A 15,311-nucleotide genomic window follows, 5' to 3' on the forward strand; every position below is an offset into this window, starting at 1 on the left:
TGCACGGTGGTTCCAGTTCCTCCATATCCTCGTCAGCACTTGAGATTTTGTGTGTTTGATGTGATAGTGGCCATTCTAATGGGTGTGAGGTGGGATCTCATGTGGTCTTGATTTGTGTTCCCCAAATGATTAGTGATGGTGAGACCTTTTCATGAGCACACCCCATTTTTAAGAATATAAATTTATGTTTTTTGGGGGTAGGTGGGGGTACATGGAGCTTTTCTCCTATATACAGTCACTGTTTTATAAAAGTAAAATCGTGAAAACGCATAGCTCTCTATGCAGGTGACCTGCTGGAGACTTTTCACTCCCACCTGCTCATCCCTTCCCTTCATTAAACTGAGAGAAAAATGAAGGTCCCCAAGTACCGCCCCCCATACTTCCCTGCCCCACACCTCGTCCCTCTGCATGAGGCCACGCCGCGAGCCCACCGGGGGTGCAGCCCTGGAAACCGGCAGCTCTTTGCCAACATGCCCACGGTTGGGGTGTGCTAGATACCAAGCCTGATCTTAAACCCAACCCCAGTGAGGACGGAGAGCCAATTCTAAAGGGAGCAAAGGGTAGAACATCTCTATCCTGCTAAAATGGGTATAAAAGTGAGAATAAAAATAAGAACCCAAATAAAACAATACAAAATGTGAAAGAAACTAAATAAAGATGAGTGAAAAATAGAATGTCAGCTGGGTGAGGACAAAAATAAAATGGAGAAGCATTCTGAGTAAATACTGCTGATCATCATCAGGGAGACATTGAATTAGACGGCTGAAGCAGCAGTGTGCGTTTTCATCCGTTGAAACTCTAGAGCAGGTGCTGGGAGCGTTTATTCTGGGAGCTAAGACATCATCCCTACTTGTAGCTGGACTTGGTGGATCTGTGCGCTCGGATTCACAGGGTCCGAAGTGGCTTGCTAGTAGTTCTAGCATTTTCTGTGTAGCTGATGTCATTTCTGCAAGCCACCCCTCGCACCAACACACCTTCTGCCAGTCATTTCTGGTAGAAGGTGAGGGGGTTGGGCCCAAGCCCCAGCTCATCGTGTGGCTGACGTTCCCATGGGCATGTGCCCAGGACAGGTGCCTTCGCTGAAGGCCATGGACTCTATATCCAGAGAGACGTGGCTGAAATCCAGGTTTTCCGTTCGCTGTACACGCAACAGTGTGTGAGACATTTAGGCCCGCTAAACTTGAGTATTCTAGGCCACAAACTGAAGGTAAGGCTTTCTGGGACATTGTTAAGGTTACATGTGACAAATAACATACCTTGTGTAGCTCAGGCCCTGGAGCTGAGTGAGTGGCAGTCATCACTGTCATGATCACGGTACCGTACAGCTGACAAGGACGCTGGAAAGGGGACATCAGAGAATACAAGAACCCTGAGCCATTAGACATAGGACGCTACGTGGCCTTAGGATATCTCATAATTTTGGTGGGTTTATTTTGAGTTCGATCCTTCATTAATTTCCTGTTGTTAATTTTGTTGTGGTTGATCCTCTTGAATTTTCTAAGCCTATAATCATATTAAGATCCGAAATTAATATCTGAGCAAGGAAGCCTCTTATTTCAGTGTCAGGTACCATGGCATTGGATAAGCGAGTGGATTTCTGGGTGAATAATCCCTGGGGAGTTTGCTCAGGAGAGGGCCTGTTTCAAGGACCATCTGATTACAACGCTGCATAAAACATTCCAGACCATAGGTCAAAGTAGAACGCTCTCCAATTCCTGTTTTATCAGGCTTTTTTTCTTTTATGTGGGCTTACTGTTACTTTAAACAATCCTTTGTTCATCTTGTTATCTTGCATATGCATATATCTGCGATGAGTTTTGCCTTTCAGTTTCTCTAAGCCTCCTGTAAACCCACATTTTTCTGATTAAGAGAATAAAACATTATATCTTGGTTCCCTGCCTGTATCAGATGCCCCCTTCCCCCGCTTACCACATCACATTTCCTTTGATTATACCACCTGTGGGTTGAGAGGGAGACGATTGTTGTCAATTTATAACCCTATTAAAATACAACCCAAGTGGTCCAGTCCCATAGAGGCCTGAGGTCAGAGGAAGACATCTCACCAATGAGAAATTCATTTAAAAACAACCCAAATTCTTACTTATACTTTGAAACATCATGCTGAGATTATAGATAACATATAAATGGAGGGGGGGGAGAGGGAGAGGAGAAGGGGGGACAGAGAGCGGTCTATTTTAAAGCATTGCTCATGTGATGGTGGGGCTGCCAAGTCCCAGATCTGTAGACCAGGCCAGCAGGCTGGAGACCCGGGCAGGATTGCTGTGCTGCAGTCTTGAGAATTCTAGAAACCAAAGCTCGTGTTGACTTGTGAGACATTCCAGCCTGGGGAGAATCACAGCCAGAATTGGCACTCATGGTGGGTGGGAGCAGACCGCCAGGCGTGCCTGAGCCCGGGCCCGGGCGTCTGCACCGAGCTGCAGGGAGGTGGCCCCCTTCACGGTTTTGTGCAGGGGCCTCTTTGTCGGCGGAGTGGGAGTGCATTCACAAGCCTCTCTTAGCTCTTTTATTCTGTTTTAATCTGGGATTGGATCTGAAGGAGATGCGGTGGCTCTCGACGGGCCTGAAGAACTGATTTCATTTCTCTGTGTCTACTTCGCAGGCGTGGGTGATGCCCGCGTCAGTTGTCTAGAAATGACAGAAGGCTGCTTTTGTGCATTCTGCTTCCATCCCAGACATTAACTAGCCGTGTGCAAACAGAGAGAACTCTGCTACTGTTGTATCAGAAACAACAAAGGTTTCTGCCAGCAGACACCCAGTGAGAGACCCGGAGGTCGCTTGGATTCTGTGTTTCCTGGCATCAAAACCAGCATCACACACTCAGGCTTTGTTCTCTCTGGGCTTCAGTTCCAGAATGTTTTATGTCTCGGCAATCATGGTGCATCCAACAGCTGAGGAACCATTTGCCAATCTGTTCCTCCCTCTTTGATCTTTAAAACGTGCAGCGGTTTCTCCAAAGGCTGGTACCTGGTGTTGGTTGCCCTGTGCAGTGGCCGAGAACTGAACGGCTCTGACCTGGAAGGCTTCGGGACTGGGTTTTCCCAGGGACACGTTTGAGCACAGACACTGAAAGAGCGTCTCCTGTCTCAGCTCCAGCTGTGGGTCCTCCTGCTGACGGCACCACTGGCGATTCACGGAGTAAATCCTCCTTGAGCTGTCACGAGCAAGGCGTGGTGCTGGGTGTGGGAACGGAGCCTGTAGGAGGGTGCCCCTGAGGCCTGTGGTGGAAAGCAGGCGTGTCCAGCCTCACCGCTGCCCACTCTCCTCCCCTCTCCTTTTGGGCGCTGCTCTTGGTTCTGTGACCCATTCTGGCCTTTGCTTGGTGGCCGTGGCACTTTTCTCAGCATGAAGATTGTGCTCAGCTCCTGGAGAGGTTTTAGCAGAGGCTGGGCAGTCAGTTGCCAGGTGATCTGTGAAGAGGATGGAGTCTTCCTTTGATGGGAGGTTGGACAAGTTGGCTTCTTAGTGTAACGCGGACACTGTGTGGTGATTTCCTCAGGCCGAAGTCGGGAGAGAGACCTACAGCAACGTGGGTGGATTGCTGACACGGTCCCTAGACCACAGCGGCGCCAGGACAGGAGTGCTGTTCTTACCATACTGAGTTCACGAAGGACGGCTCAGACATTGATCACGGACCTTTATGCCTCTGTCTTCCCTTCTCTCTCTCTTTTTTTTTTAAAGATTTTATTTATTTATTTGAGAGAGAGAATGAGAGGGGGGAGGGTCCGAGGGAGAAGCAGACTCCCCGCTGAGCAGGGAGCCCGATGCGGGACTCGATCCCGGGACTCCAGGACCATGACCTGAGCGGAAGGCAGCCGCTTAACCAACTGAGCCACGCAGGCGCCCTGTCTTCCCTTCTCTTGTCGTAGAGGCCTTTCCCCGATTTTCACCCTCCTGATTATAAATTCCAAGAAGAAAGGGATTGTTCCTTCTCGGGCATCCCCCATAGTGTGCTGGGCAATAGTGGTTCTCATATGTACCGGAAGAATGCCTCTTACACACACAGCTAGCAGGTAATTTTTAAGGAGCTACTTTGTACCACACACTGTATGGGGCCTGGGGAATCCAGAAGGGAGTTAGAACATCCCTGCCCCTGGGAGCACACACCCAAGCTTGCCTTCACTATCCCCTGTGCCACGCGGGGCCTCTCACAAAGCCTTCTATCGAAAGCATGGTCCGTGCCCAGGGACAGGGTACGGGCGGTTGTTCCAGACACATTTGAATCTGGGCCCTGCTGCCCTACCGCTGCCCGAGTCCAGCGGTTTACACGATGTAGTTGTTTGCTCAGGTGTCAGATGGGGGATGGGGTCCCACCTGTGAGTGTCGCACGGCCAGCCAGTGGCCAGCATCCGTGTGCGGGAGTCCGACCCAAGACCTCGTTCTTCCAGCATCGATGTGCAGCCTACGTAGCGAGGAAAATAATGTTTTAACTTTGGATTTAAAAGAGAAAAAACCCAGAATAGAGTTTTTCTTTGTGATTTTTTTTTCTGTCCTGGCACACAATAGCAACTGATGTGGGTGGGCATTTCCTTGGGTGTGGATGACACACGGCGTTGCTGTATCAGCAGGGCTGCATGGTGAGAGCCCCCCAGGAGTATGAGCCCTCTGCTGGGCCATGTTTGCAGCTACGGAAAAATAATAGGTCAGGTCCACTCTGTGCAGCACAGGCTGTATGGCTTATGTCGAGGTCAGACCTGTACGCGGCTCTGATGTCAACCCCTAAGACCAAGGCCATCAGGAAAGCAAGACAGTCGCATTTTTCTGTTACCCTCTGAGCTCCTTCTACCACGGACCCTCAGAGCTGGAACGGAGCCCCGTGCACTTTCTCTTCCCTGTGGAACCCACGAGGGAGGATTTGGTGCCGGGACAAGGCACTCGCTGTTTTGTGGGCAGGCCCATCACATTTCCAGAGGTTTCTTCCTTCACCACCTTCCACCTGTTGGCCTTTATGTTGGTCTCTGATCTTCACAGACCAGTCTCGTCTCCTTTATATGGACACACACATCTGTTTGATAGGAACTGTCATCAAGTAAGATGTTACCTAAGCTGAACTTATGGGTAGATTTTTGAATATAACCTTAGTCTTTTGTGTTTATTTCTAAAGAGTTTCACCTTCTTTATTTTGGACCATCACCCTTGCGTGACAGAAAGATTTTGAATCATGGATTTGCATGCAGAATTTTATCCATATCATAATGATAGGAAATCTACATTTTTTGAAGTTTGTCTCTTATGTGATGATCCAGTCACTCATAGATAAGGGATGGGAAGGTCTGGGGTTCTAGGAGACAGTGTCCTTACTGATTGATCCCAATCAGTATGTTCTGCGCATTAGGTCTGTCAAGCAGTTGTGGACGCACTGGGTACTGTCACCTGGTCCACATTTCTCTCCAGTGTGGGGAGCTGGGGTGAATGGTCTTCCTGTTCCCTCCTCCTCGTGCCCTGAAGGAGGTGACAGTCTTGGTGAGGCTCTGCTTCCCTCCTGTCTCTTCTGTTCTCACTCTGTAACTCCATGTATTTGGATCAGGGGAGAATTGAGTTCCTACTTAGCAAAGGTTCTTGTTTTTGTTTTTTTTTTAATAACTTTTTGAGGCTTAATTGACACATAATAAACTACATGTTTAAAGTGTATATTTGTACGGTTTGACATATGCATATAAACGGGAAGCCATTACCCACAAAGAAAATAATTAACATATCCATCACCCCCAGATTTTCCTGATTGCCCTTCGTAACCCCTCTCGCCCCCGTCCTGATGGTACTCAGTCGCTATAGGTTAGCCTATGTTTTTTAGAGTTTTCTATAGATGGAAAATACAGCACATGCTCTTTGTAGTCTGGCTGCCCCCACTCAGACTCCAGTCAATAAAAACAGCGACTAGAACTAATCACTGAGTTCAGCAAGGTTGTAGGACGCAGGACCAATATGCAAAAATATGTTCAATTTCTATATTCCAAAAAGGAACACACAGAAATTGAAAAAAAATATTATTTCCAAAAGCTTCAAATAATATGAACGATTTAGGGATAAATCTGACAAAAGGTGTGCAAGACTTATTTACTGAAAACTATAAAATATTGCTGAGGCAAATGAAAGATCTGAGAAATATGAAAGATATGTCATGTCCATGAGTCGCGGGACTTAATATTCTTAAGATGTCAGTTCTCCCCAAACTGGTCTGAAGATTCAGTGTGATACTAATCAGAACTTGAGCAGGCTTTTGTGTGTGTAAATTGTCTTAGACATTGACAAGGAGATTATGAAAATTATATGGAAATGAGAGGGACCTAGAGTATCCAGAACAACTTTGAGAAAGAGGAACAAAGTTGGAGGACTAAGACAACCTGATTTCGAGACTCTGCTTCTAATCAAGGCCGTGGCTTTGGATCCGGGAGACCACCAACCCAACAGGACAGAGAAATAGACCCCCCGCCCCAAGGAGGACTGGTTCCCGGCGGAGGCGCAAAGGCACTGGGGTAGAGAAGGGGTAGTCGGAGAGAGCTGGTGCTGGGGGATGTGGGTGCCCACATGCAGACAGAGAGCTTCAGCCACACTGCATCCCCCAAACACGAGCCCACAGTAGATCGTACATCTGGGTGTAAAACCTGACGTTACAGAGCTGCAGGAAGAAGACAGAAGATGGAAGCTTCCTGATCTTGCATTAGACAAAGATTTCTTAGACACATCATCAAAGGCACAATTATAAAGGAAACAATTGATAAACTGGGCTTCATCGATGTTAAGAATTTCTGTTTTTCAGTAAATGCCTTTCAGGAACTAAAGTCAAGCCACAACCTGGGAGAAAAGCACACATCTGATAAAGCGCTCCAGAACATAGAAAGCACTCAGGAGATCGCCAGACGGAAGACGGTGTGGTGGTTTCTCCTGAGGTTGAACACCCCTGTGCCATGTGGACTAGCCTCCGCTTACTGGTGTTTACAGAGAAAACTCCTCCATCAAACAACTTAGACATGAGTGTTTGCAGCATCTGTAATAACCAGCACAAACATCCCTCAGCAGGTGACTGGTGGCACAAATTCTAATCCGCCTGTCCGATGGAGCGCCGCTCAGGACTGACAGGAGGAAACCCGCAGCCACCAGGTGAGTCACCAAATCGTCACTGAGTGGGAACAGTCAGGGGAACAGTCCGTCCCTTATGATATCATTCCCGTGAACAGAAGTTCCTCTGCTGTGACCAAGCTGAGCCGTGGTCGCCTTGGGTCAGGGCAGGTGGGGGAGGGTTATCAAGGGCCATGCTGCTTGCGGTGATGGCTTCCTGGCTGGATATTTGTGACAGTGGTCACTTCAAATATGTACAGTTCATTGTATGTCAATGTACTTCAATAGAAAACACATCCTTCACCCTCCGAGGAATCCCAGCTCTGGAGAGAGATGCCGTTAGACGGAGCTAGGTGAGGCTGTGCTTTTCACGCCTCTAGCATGTGCGCTTAGTAAATGTTTGTTTCCTTCGCTTTCCTGCCCACTCACCCCCAAAAATCAGATTACTGCACCACCAGCTGCATCACCTACTGGAAGTTTCTTCCATCTAGATGATAGAGGGCAGATACGTGCAGGACGATGCTGACTCTTGTCTGTGGACAGGGCGGTGACCCTGGTCTAGTATGTATTGAGACCGACTCCAAGGTACCCCAGACGTACAGAAAAGGCAGGATATGAAAGAGCAGTGGCCCCTGCTGTCGACCGGCCTCTGCTTCTGCTGTGGGTGGAGACCCTGCCCTTTGCCTTCCCAGTGGCCCTGGACTCGCCTGCTTGCAGGGCTCCGGTCACCGGCTCCTCGTTTGTTCTCCCCTGGCGGCATGATTTTGAAGGACGTGCTCCTTTCCCGTCCGATTTCCCAAGGGTCTTCCTCCCGCCGCTGCGCTGGCAGGCCGAGCGCCTGCTTAGTGAGCCATACTGAGGGGTTCTGAGGGAAAAGCCGGCCTTCCTCAAACCTGCGGCCTCAAGAGGCAGCGCAATTTCACTCCTCGTAGCAGGGTGATACAAGATGCTTTGTGATCCTTGCGACCGTGACTGGGTGAGGCCCGCCGCTCCGAAATCCGCAGCATTTGTAGACACGCAGCGCCGAGGGGCTCCCGTGGTGCTCACCTGTCGGAGCCGTCCGCCCGTGGAAGCTGGTTTCATCTGAGACCACGTCCAACGCCAAGGTACTGCTTTCGGTGGGTTCCCCACCTCCCTGTTGGAGTTGCGCAAATAGCATCACACCTTTAAGAACCTGGATACATTTGGGGTGCACCTGGGTGGCTCAGTTGGTGAAGCATCTGACTAGCGACTTAGGCTCAGGTCGTGATCTAAGGGTCCTGGGATCGAGTCCCACACTGGGCTCTGTGCTCAGCAGAGTCTGCTTGGGATTCTCTCTCTCCCTCTGCCCCTCCCCCTGCTCGGACATGCACTCTCTCTTTCTGTAAATAAATAAATAAATAAATCTTAAAAAAAACCCCAAAACCCTGGATACCTTTGAAAAACACAGAGGTTTCAGTATTTAGCTTTATGTCTATCTGGTAACCATGCTTCTCCAAATAATGGGAAAGCATTTGAAAGTTTTAGTATTGTATGATCTTTACAGGTGAAAATGCTGGTGTCTTTCTGCAAACACCTGCCCTACCATAATCTAGGCAGGAGAGTGTTCAAGTAGGCGATGGAGCTGTGAATTTTTTTCGTTTATTTGTCAGAGAGGGCATAAGCAGGGGGAACGGGAGAGAGACAAGCAGGCTTCCCGCTGAGCAAGGGAGCCCAATGTGGGGCTTGATCCCAGGACCCTGAGATCATGACCTGAGCCGAAGGCAGGTGCTTAATGCTTCAGCCACTCAGGTGCTCCAGTACTCTGAATTTGTACGCTTGTGTGTGCCGGGCTGAGGTGTGGCTGTCTGGGTGCGACTCACAAATCAGTAATGGGTTTCATCAGAAAATGAATGAAGTAAAACTGTCTCCTAGCTCATGAGTGAGATGTTAGCAGTTTAAGGTTTGGTTGATGCCCCGTAGGTTGTCTACCCTCAGTGGACTGGGTTCCGTGGGGCAGAAGGGACTCTTGCATGTGTCTTCCCAGAAAACACAGTGAGTAACTTCCAGGAAGCTCATGACTCTGCTTGTGCAAGCAACCTTTAGCAGTAAGGGACATGGCACATTGAAGTTGATTCAGGACTGATGCCTGGAGGTCAGTCTGCAACCGTGTGAGCTTGTGACCCTTCAGGGACAGTTCATAGTTCCAAAGAAGTGCGTGTTAGATCTGCGGCCGTTATCTTCTGTGAAGTAGCACCCGTGCAGAGAACAACAGAGACCCTGGCTTGGTGTCCTTGGGGCGATTTGTATGTAGTCAAGACCGTGGTTTAACGGAGTCGAGTTACAAGAACCCTCCCAATACTAGTGGAATTCGATGTTCACTACACTCTTATCTCTTGGGTTCATGGCTCCGAACTAGTGCTAGGTCATCACTCTTCTTCACCGTCTGACAGGTAAAGCTCACGCGCGGTGGGTGCTGGTTAGGGGGAGTGAGGGAGTCCTGTAGCGACTGCCATTCTGAATCTCAAGATGCACAGCAAGACCTTGGGTTTTCTTCCATTTCATACCATTGGCAGGTCTCAAAAGGTCATACAGGGGTTCCCCGGTGCTCTGTGGTTCAGAATGCAGGGGCGAGGCTCTGGTCAGCTTCCAAGTCGGATGGCAGGGCGGGTGGAATGTGGGGTAGATGCAGGTGGTGGTCCCAGTTCTGCTGTTCCCCAGCAGTGTGACCTGGGCAGTGTGAACCATGCCTTTTTATCATTCCACATGTATTTCAGATGCTTTGAGGCCGCATTGACTGGGGAGGGATCGCCCTTTCCAGGGTTAGCCGGCTCCTACAGACTGCGGCCAACTCACCTGTGACCGTGCCTTTTGGTACAGAGCGACAAATCCAGAGCCCGCACCCCAACCACTCCCCTGTTGTCCCTACCCTGATCCCCCAGGACAGGTACCAGGCAGCGAGGGGCATCCTCTCTGCCCCAGAGCCGGCCCAAAGTGATTCACACTAGCCAGTCTTGAGCCTGCGTGTCCTGCCTCCCACGTTCCTTCACCACCGTGAAGGCTGTCGCTGGTGATCCCCACCCCCGCACCTCCTGACTAGCCCTGGTGCCTCCCTGTGTGGCCTGCAAGTGTGAGCAAAATAAACTTCCTTTGGACCATCACTTAACGTGTCTGCACATTTCAGCGCATCTCACTGAAGCCAACCCCAGGTCCCCTTAACGCCTGGGGTACACGCTCTGACCTGTCTGTGTATGTAGTGAGGGGAGCAGTGATGAGGCCCCAGGAGCGTGGAGAGGGCTAGGGGAGCAGTGCACTGGGAGCCCCCCAACACCACCCCCGAGTCTGCGTGCTGCACCACGAGCTCCTGACGGCCCACCATGGGGACACCGCCGGCCACAGCCAGGTGTGTCCTGCTCCTGCCCCTTTGGTTACAAATCTGGGTAAAAAGAGTCGTTGTGGTTTTTAAAATGTCTCGACCATCACTCTAGTGTTCTGCCGGGATGCGGGCGTCTTGCTAACCGGGCTCAGGGCAGTGACAGGAATGAGAAGGTGCTGGGGGAAAGCCCCCAGTCGCACCGCACAGCCGGCCTCTCCCCTCCCCGCTCTGCACCCCCCGCCTGTCCCGGGGAGGACCAGCGGCCCGGCTCCCGCTGTAACCCGGGCCCAGGGGCAGGCGCCCAGGGGTTTTCTAGGATCAGTACTACTCACATAGGAGTTTCAGTTTCCAACCATAAATACGGATTTCTGCTTCATTGTCTGCATTCATGTAGCTTGTCCACAGACGAGGCATGAACTACGATTTTCAAAATCTGTGATTCTATTGAAAAAATGCTTACGTTTCTATATGAGGTGATAGACAAAGAGTTCTAGGGAGCAACAGAAGGAAAAACACCCCACCGTGTTCTCTGTCTTCTGTGTTCCGCGTGAGATAACTCAGGGGACGGGTTTCTGCGAGGGAGGGAGATGAATGATTGATGGTGGATTAACTTGTGAAATTCAGTTCTGCCTCATGGGTGACAACTGGTTGCCACATTGGCCACACTGATCACTTTATTTTTATTTATTTTTTTCGTGCAGTATGACCTTTAATTAAGTATATATAATGTCTTCCAGTCACGTCACCTAGGGACCATTTTACCCGCTGCTCTGTTTGGCAGCCAGTCTCTCGTCCCTCTCTCCAGCGATGGTGAGGCGGATACCCTTTCCACGGGGAAGAGAAATCCACGGTTTGTTGCCTTTGCCAATAACAAAATTGTTGGAGAGTCGGGTGGCAAAGCTGTTGCCCTTGGCATCTTTCACGTGAACCACATCAAACGAACCAGGATGTCTCTCTCTGTTGGTGATCACACCAGTTCTTCCCAGGTTGGCACCCCCAGTCACCATACACAGGTTACCAGTATCAAACTTGATGAAATCAGTCATCTTCCCAGTCTCCAAGTCAATCTGAATGGTATCATTCACCTTGATGAGGGGATCAGGGTAGCGGATGGGGCGTGCATCGTGAGTCATCAGATGAGGAATTCCTTTTGTCCCCACAAAGATCTTTCGCACTTTGCACAACTTATACTTGGCCTCCTCAGGTGTTACCCGATGAACAGCAAAGCGACCCTTGGTGTCATAGATCAGACGGAAATTCTCCCCGGTCTTGTCAATGCTGATGACATCCATAAAACCAGCAGGGTAGGTTATATCAGTTCGGACCTTGCCATCAATCTTAATAAAACGCTGCATACAGATCTTCTTTACTTCATCTCCTGTTAGGGCATAGTTAAGTCTGTTCCTTAGGAAAATGATGAGAGGGAGACATTCTCTCAACTTGTGGGGACCAGTAGATGGGCGAGGAGCAAACACACCAGTCAGTTTATCCAGCATCCAATGCTTTGGAGCTGCTACACGCTTCAGATGCTTCTTGGGACCACGAGCCATGGCTGCGCTGGGAACGAAAAGCCACACTGATCACTTTAAATGTAGCCCCAGATCTTCCCGCCTCTGGGGGCCTGCCACTGAGTGAGCTGGGATGGGACAGGGTGACGGAGGTCTCTGCAACCATGGATTTGGTTTCTTAACGGCGCTTAGCTGGAGAATCATTTGGAATAATCCATTTCCTTTGTCAGGCAGACAGAGGTGGACTCTGACCTCCTGTTCTGCATCTCCTGCTCCGAATTCAGGGTCTGCGTGAAGGTGACCATGCAGGTGCAGCCTGACGAGGGGGGGTCCCAGCAGTCAGGACAAAACGCACCCTGCCACGTGTTTTTTCCATGAAACATGTTTGGAGGTGGCAGCTGGCTGGGTTTTGCGAGGGTCACTGCCACCTAGTGACGAAATGCTGGAAGGCTGCTCGGCCGTAGACGGACCTCGGAGGGGGTGCCCTTGTGCTCATTCTCAGCCATGTGCGTGCCCCCCAGACGGCCGCGAAGACACAGTCTCCTGCCGTATGCCACATCTTGTGCCCCTGCCACACCCCAGAAGCGAAGATCTGGGGCGGGTGTCACCGTCTTAAGAATATGCGTTTCTCTGGGACCCTGGTGAGTCTCTACAGACAGTTTTGCCTGCCTTTTTAGAGAGGAATGTGCAAACTGCCTTTGACCACAGATAAGGTGAGGTTGGGAACATATCCAAAGAGGAATGGGCATGTGATTGTCAGCGCCACGGGGCGCACTCCTGTGCACCCCACCCGTGGGCCTTGAGGATGGCGCTGCAGTGGGGAGGGGAGGGCGTAGGCGCAGTCCGCACCGTCCTTGGAGGGTTGGGGCCTCAGGCAGAAGGAAGTCAGGGGAAGCCTAGGAAAGGTCGTGGGGTGCAGAGCCCTCACAGCCCTGGGCACAGGGCCCTGGGGGTGGCCGGCGGCAGGTGCCACTGGGCCTGCTTCCCCCCGGGGCCCCGGCCAAGCTCCGTGGCAGTGGAGAGGCGAGGGCAGATGTGGGCAGGGCAGTGGGTGACTGGGCGTGTGGGTGCGTGCTGCGCTGGCCTCCTTTCTCCCAGGCTGTCGGGGGAAGGGTCCCAGGATATTCTCCACCTCAACCAGTCATTCTCTCTGTGTCTCTGTTTAATCCCTCATCGTCCTCACCTGTCCAGCTGTTATCTGTCCGTCTGTCTGTTTCTCCGTCTGTGACTTTCCGAACCACTGATAGTAATTTTTGGACCCTCCGACCTTTTATTTCTACGTGCTTTAGCATCTGCACAGAATCCCAATATCATGGTCACTCTGAAGAAGATTAATAATAATTTCCTAACATTGCCTTAAGAGCACAGGCTGTGGTTTCCCGTATCTTCAGTCAAGACTGTTTTCATCTCTGCACACGCAGGAGGCTGGCTTCTATAAGAACCCGGGGATCACAGGTGTCTGTGCACACGCAGGAGGCTGGCCTCTTATAAGAACCCGGGGATCACAGGTGTCTGTGCACACGCAGGAGGCTGGCCTCTATAAGAACCCGGGGATCACAAGCTGTGTGGATGTGGAGAGATTGGAGCCCTTGTGCACCGTTGGTGGGAGAATAAAATGGGGCAGCCACTGTAGAAACAACATGGTTTCTTCAAAAAAATTAAAAATAATAGAAAAATTAAAAATAAAACTACCACATGATCCAGCAATTCCACTTCTGGACATAGATCCCGAAGAATTGAAATCCATATCTCCACGTGCTACCTGCACCCCCACATTTGCAGCAGCATTACTCAAAATAGCCAAGATGTGGAAACAACCCAGGGCCCGTCGACGGATGAATGGACAAATGTGGTCCCTGAGTGCCAGGGGACGGCCCTCTGCCCTAGAGAGGAAGGGGAGCCTGACAGGCTACAGTGTGGACGCAACTTGAGGGCATTATCTGAAGGAAATAAGCCAGGCACAAAAGGGCGAGTACTTCAGGATTCTACTTAGATGAGGTCCTAGAGGAGTCAGATTCCTTGAGAGGGAAGGTGGACTGGTGGGTGCCAGGGGTGGGAGGTGAGGAGTTGCTGTTCAGTTAGGCATAGAATTCGGTTTTGCAAGTTGGGAAAGTTCTAGAGATGTCTTGAGCAGCGATGTGAATATAATTAACACTACTGCACTGTGTACTTAGAAGTGGTTAAGATGGTAAATTTTATGTTGTGTGTGGTTTTTTTTTTTTTTTTTTACTACAATTAAAAAAAAAAAGCCCACATTGAGATCTGGAGGCCCGCTTGCCTTGGGCACTAAGACCGCCTCTGACACCGTTGCAGTTCACATGCATGGGCTCAGTTATCCCATCTGTAAAACGGGTATAAAAGGCTCTGTCCCGTGCCACAAAGTCACTGGCACGGATTGAATGACGATGTGGGGGAATGTGCTCTCTGTTTGGAGCAGCATATAGGCCTCGGCTATGTGGCTTTGTGATGTCGTGTTCTCTCTGACCTTCCGTCCGAGGAAGTGTGAATACTTGCGGGTTTCTAGCACAGTTGTCTCCTCTCTTACCGGGGAGGTCAGTGTGGCACCACATGGTCTCTTTTCAGACCTCAGAGTCCAGAAAAACCCGATTTACACAATTCCAGTTGAGCTTATGTGTGCATCACACTCCAGAGGAAGGGGGTATCAGTGCAAGTTCCGACCAAGGAAACCTTCAGCAGTCTGGGAGAACTAAGCAGTAGTTTGAATAAATGACTTTCCCTCGAGCCTCATAATGCATCTCTCACCAGTGCTGGGTGATCCCTGGGGTTACTGATTTCAAAGAAACACTCTGGGAGCTGTCCGTGGCTGAGCTCCCCCGCAATGAGGGGGCCCGTCTCCACCTTTATACCGAAAGAGGATCTGGGCCACACCAGCCTCCAGCATCCTCGACACACCAGCCCTGAGTTCCCGGAGGCCCACCTGCCCTTAGAAATGCGCAGTTCTGAAATGAGGTGAATAACCTGATCAGCCTCGTTCTGACTGACCCTCGAAACTTTTGTAGGATGACTTATAAAGTTCAATCAATATAGTTATATGTAAATGTCTCATAAATCGTTATAAGTAATTTAAAGTATACTACTCAGAGTGAGGAAACAAACAAATCACTTGGGGCATATCTGGACACAGAATGGAAACGGAGAGAAATTCAAAGATAGGCAAACAGAAAGAAAACTCCGGGGGAGAATATTTCGGAAATCTCGAGTGCTTTGTGGGAGAAAAGCCTCTGCAGTATGACATTCCCAGAGGCTGGTGACCTGCAGTGGAGAAGAAAGAACAGCCAGCTAAGAAAGAGACCCCATTTGCAAAACTTCCGCGAAGCTCTTCTACTGGGAGCCTATGTGTATGGAAGAATAGATCTCTTACACTCATCCAT

At 50.2% G+C, this 15,311-nt stretch overlaps 1 protein-coding gene across 1 annotated transcript; it reads right to left on the minus strand.

Annotated features, from left to right (window-relative positions):
* Positions 1-11,147: 11,147 nt before the first annotated feature.
* LOC112826421 (small ribosomal subunit protein eS4, X isoform-like) lies at positions 11,148-11,978 on the minus strand. The gene has a single exon (XM_025874527.2). The coding sequence runs from the start codon at positions 11,959-11,961 to the stop codon at positions 11,170-11,172; it is 792 nt and encodes a 263-aa protein (XP_025730312.1). The 5' UTR covers positions 11,962-11,978; the 3' UTR covers positions 11,148-11,169.
* Between the last annotated feature and the right edge of the window lie 3,333 nt (positions 11,979-15,311).

This window comes from Callorhinus ursinus, unplaced genomic scaffold, assembly GCF_003265705.2.
Source record: "Callorhinus ursinus isolate GAN/ISIS: 27379988/994484 unplaced genomic scaffold, GSC_fseal_2.0 scaffold79, whole genome shotgun sequence".
NCBI lineage: Eukaryota > Metazoa > Chordata > Mammalia > Carnivora > Otariidae > Callorhinus > Callorhinus ursinus.

Excerpts from the sequence above, each read along its gene's own strand:
- LOC112826421 (XM_025874527.2), bottom strand. The coding sequence starts at position 11,961 with ATGGCTCGTGGTCCCAAGAAGCATCTGAAGCGTGTAGCAGCTCCAAAG.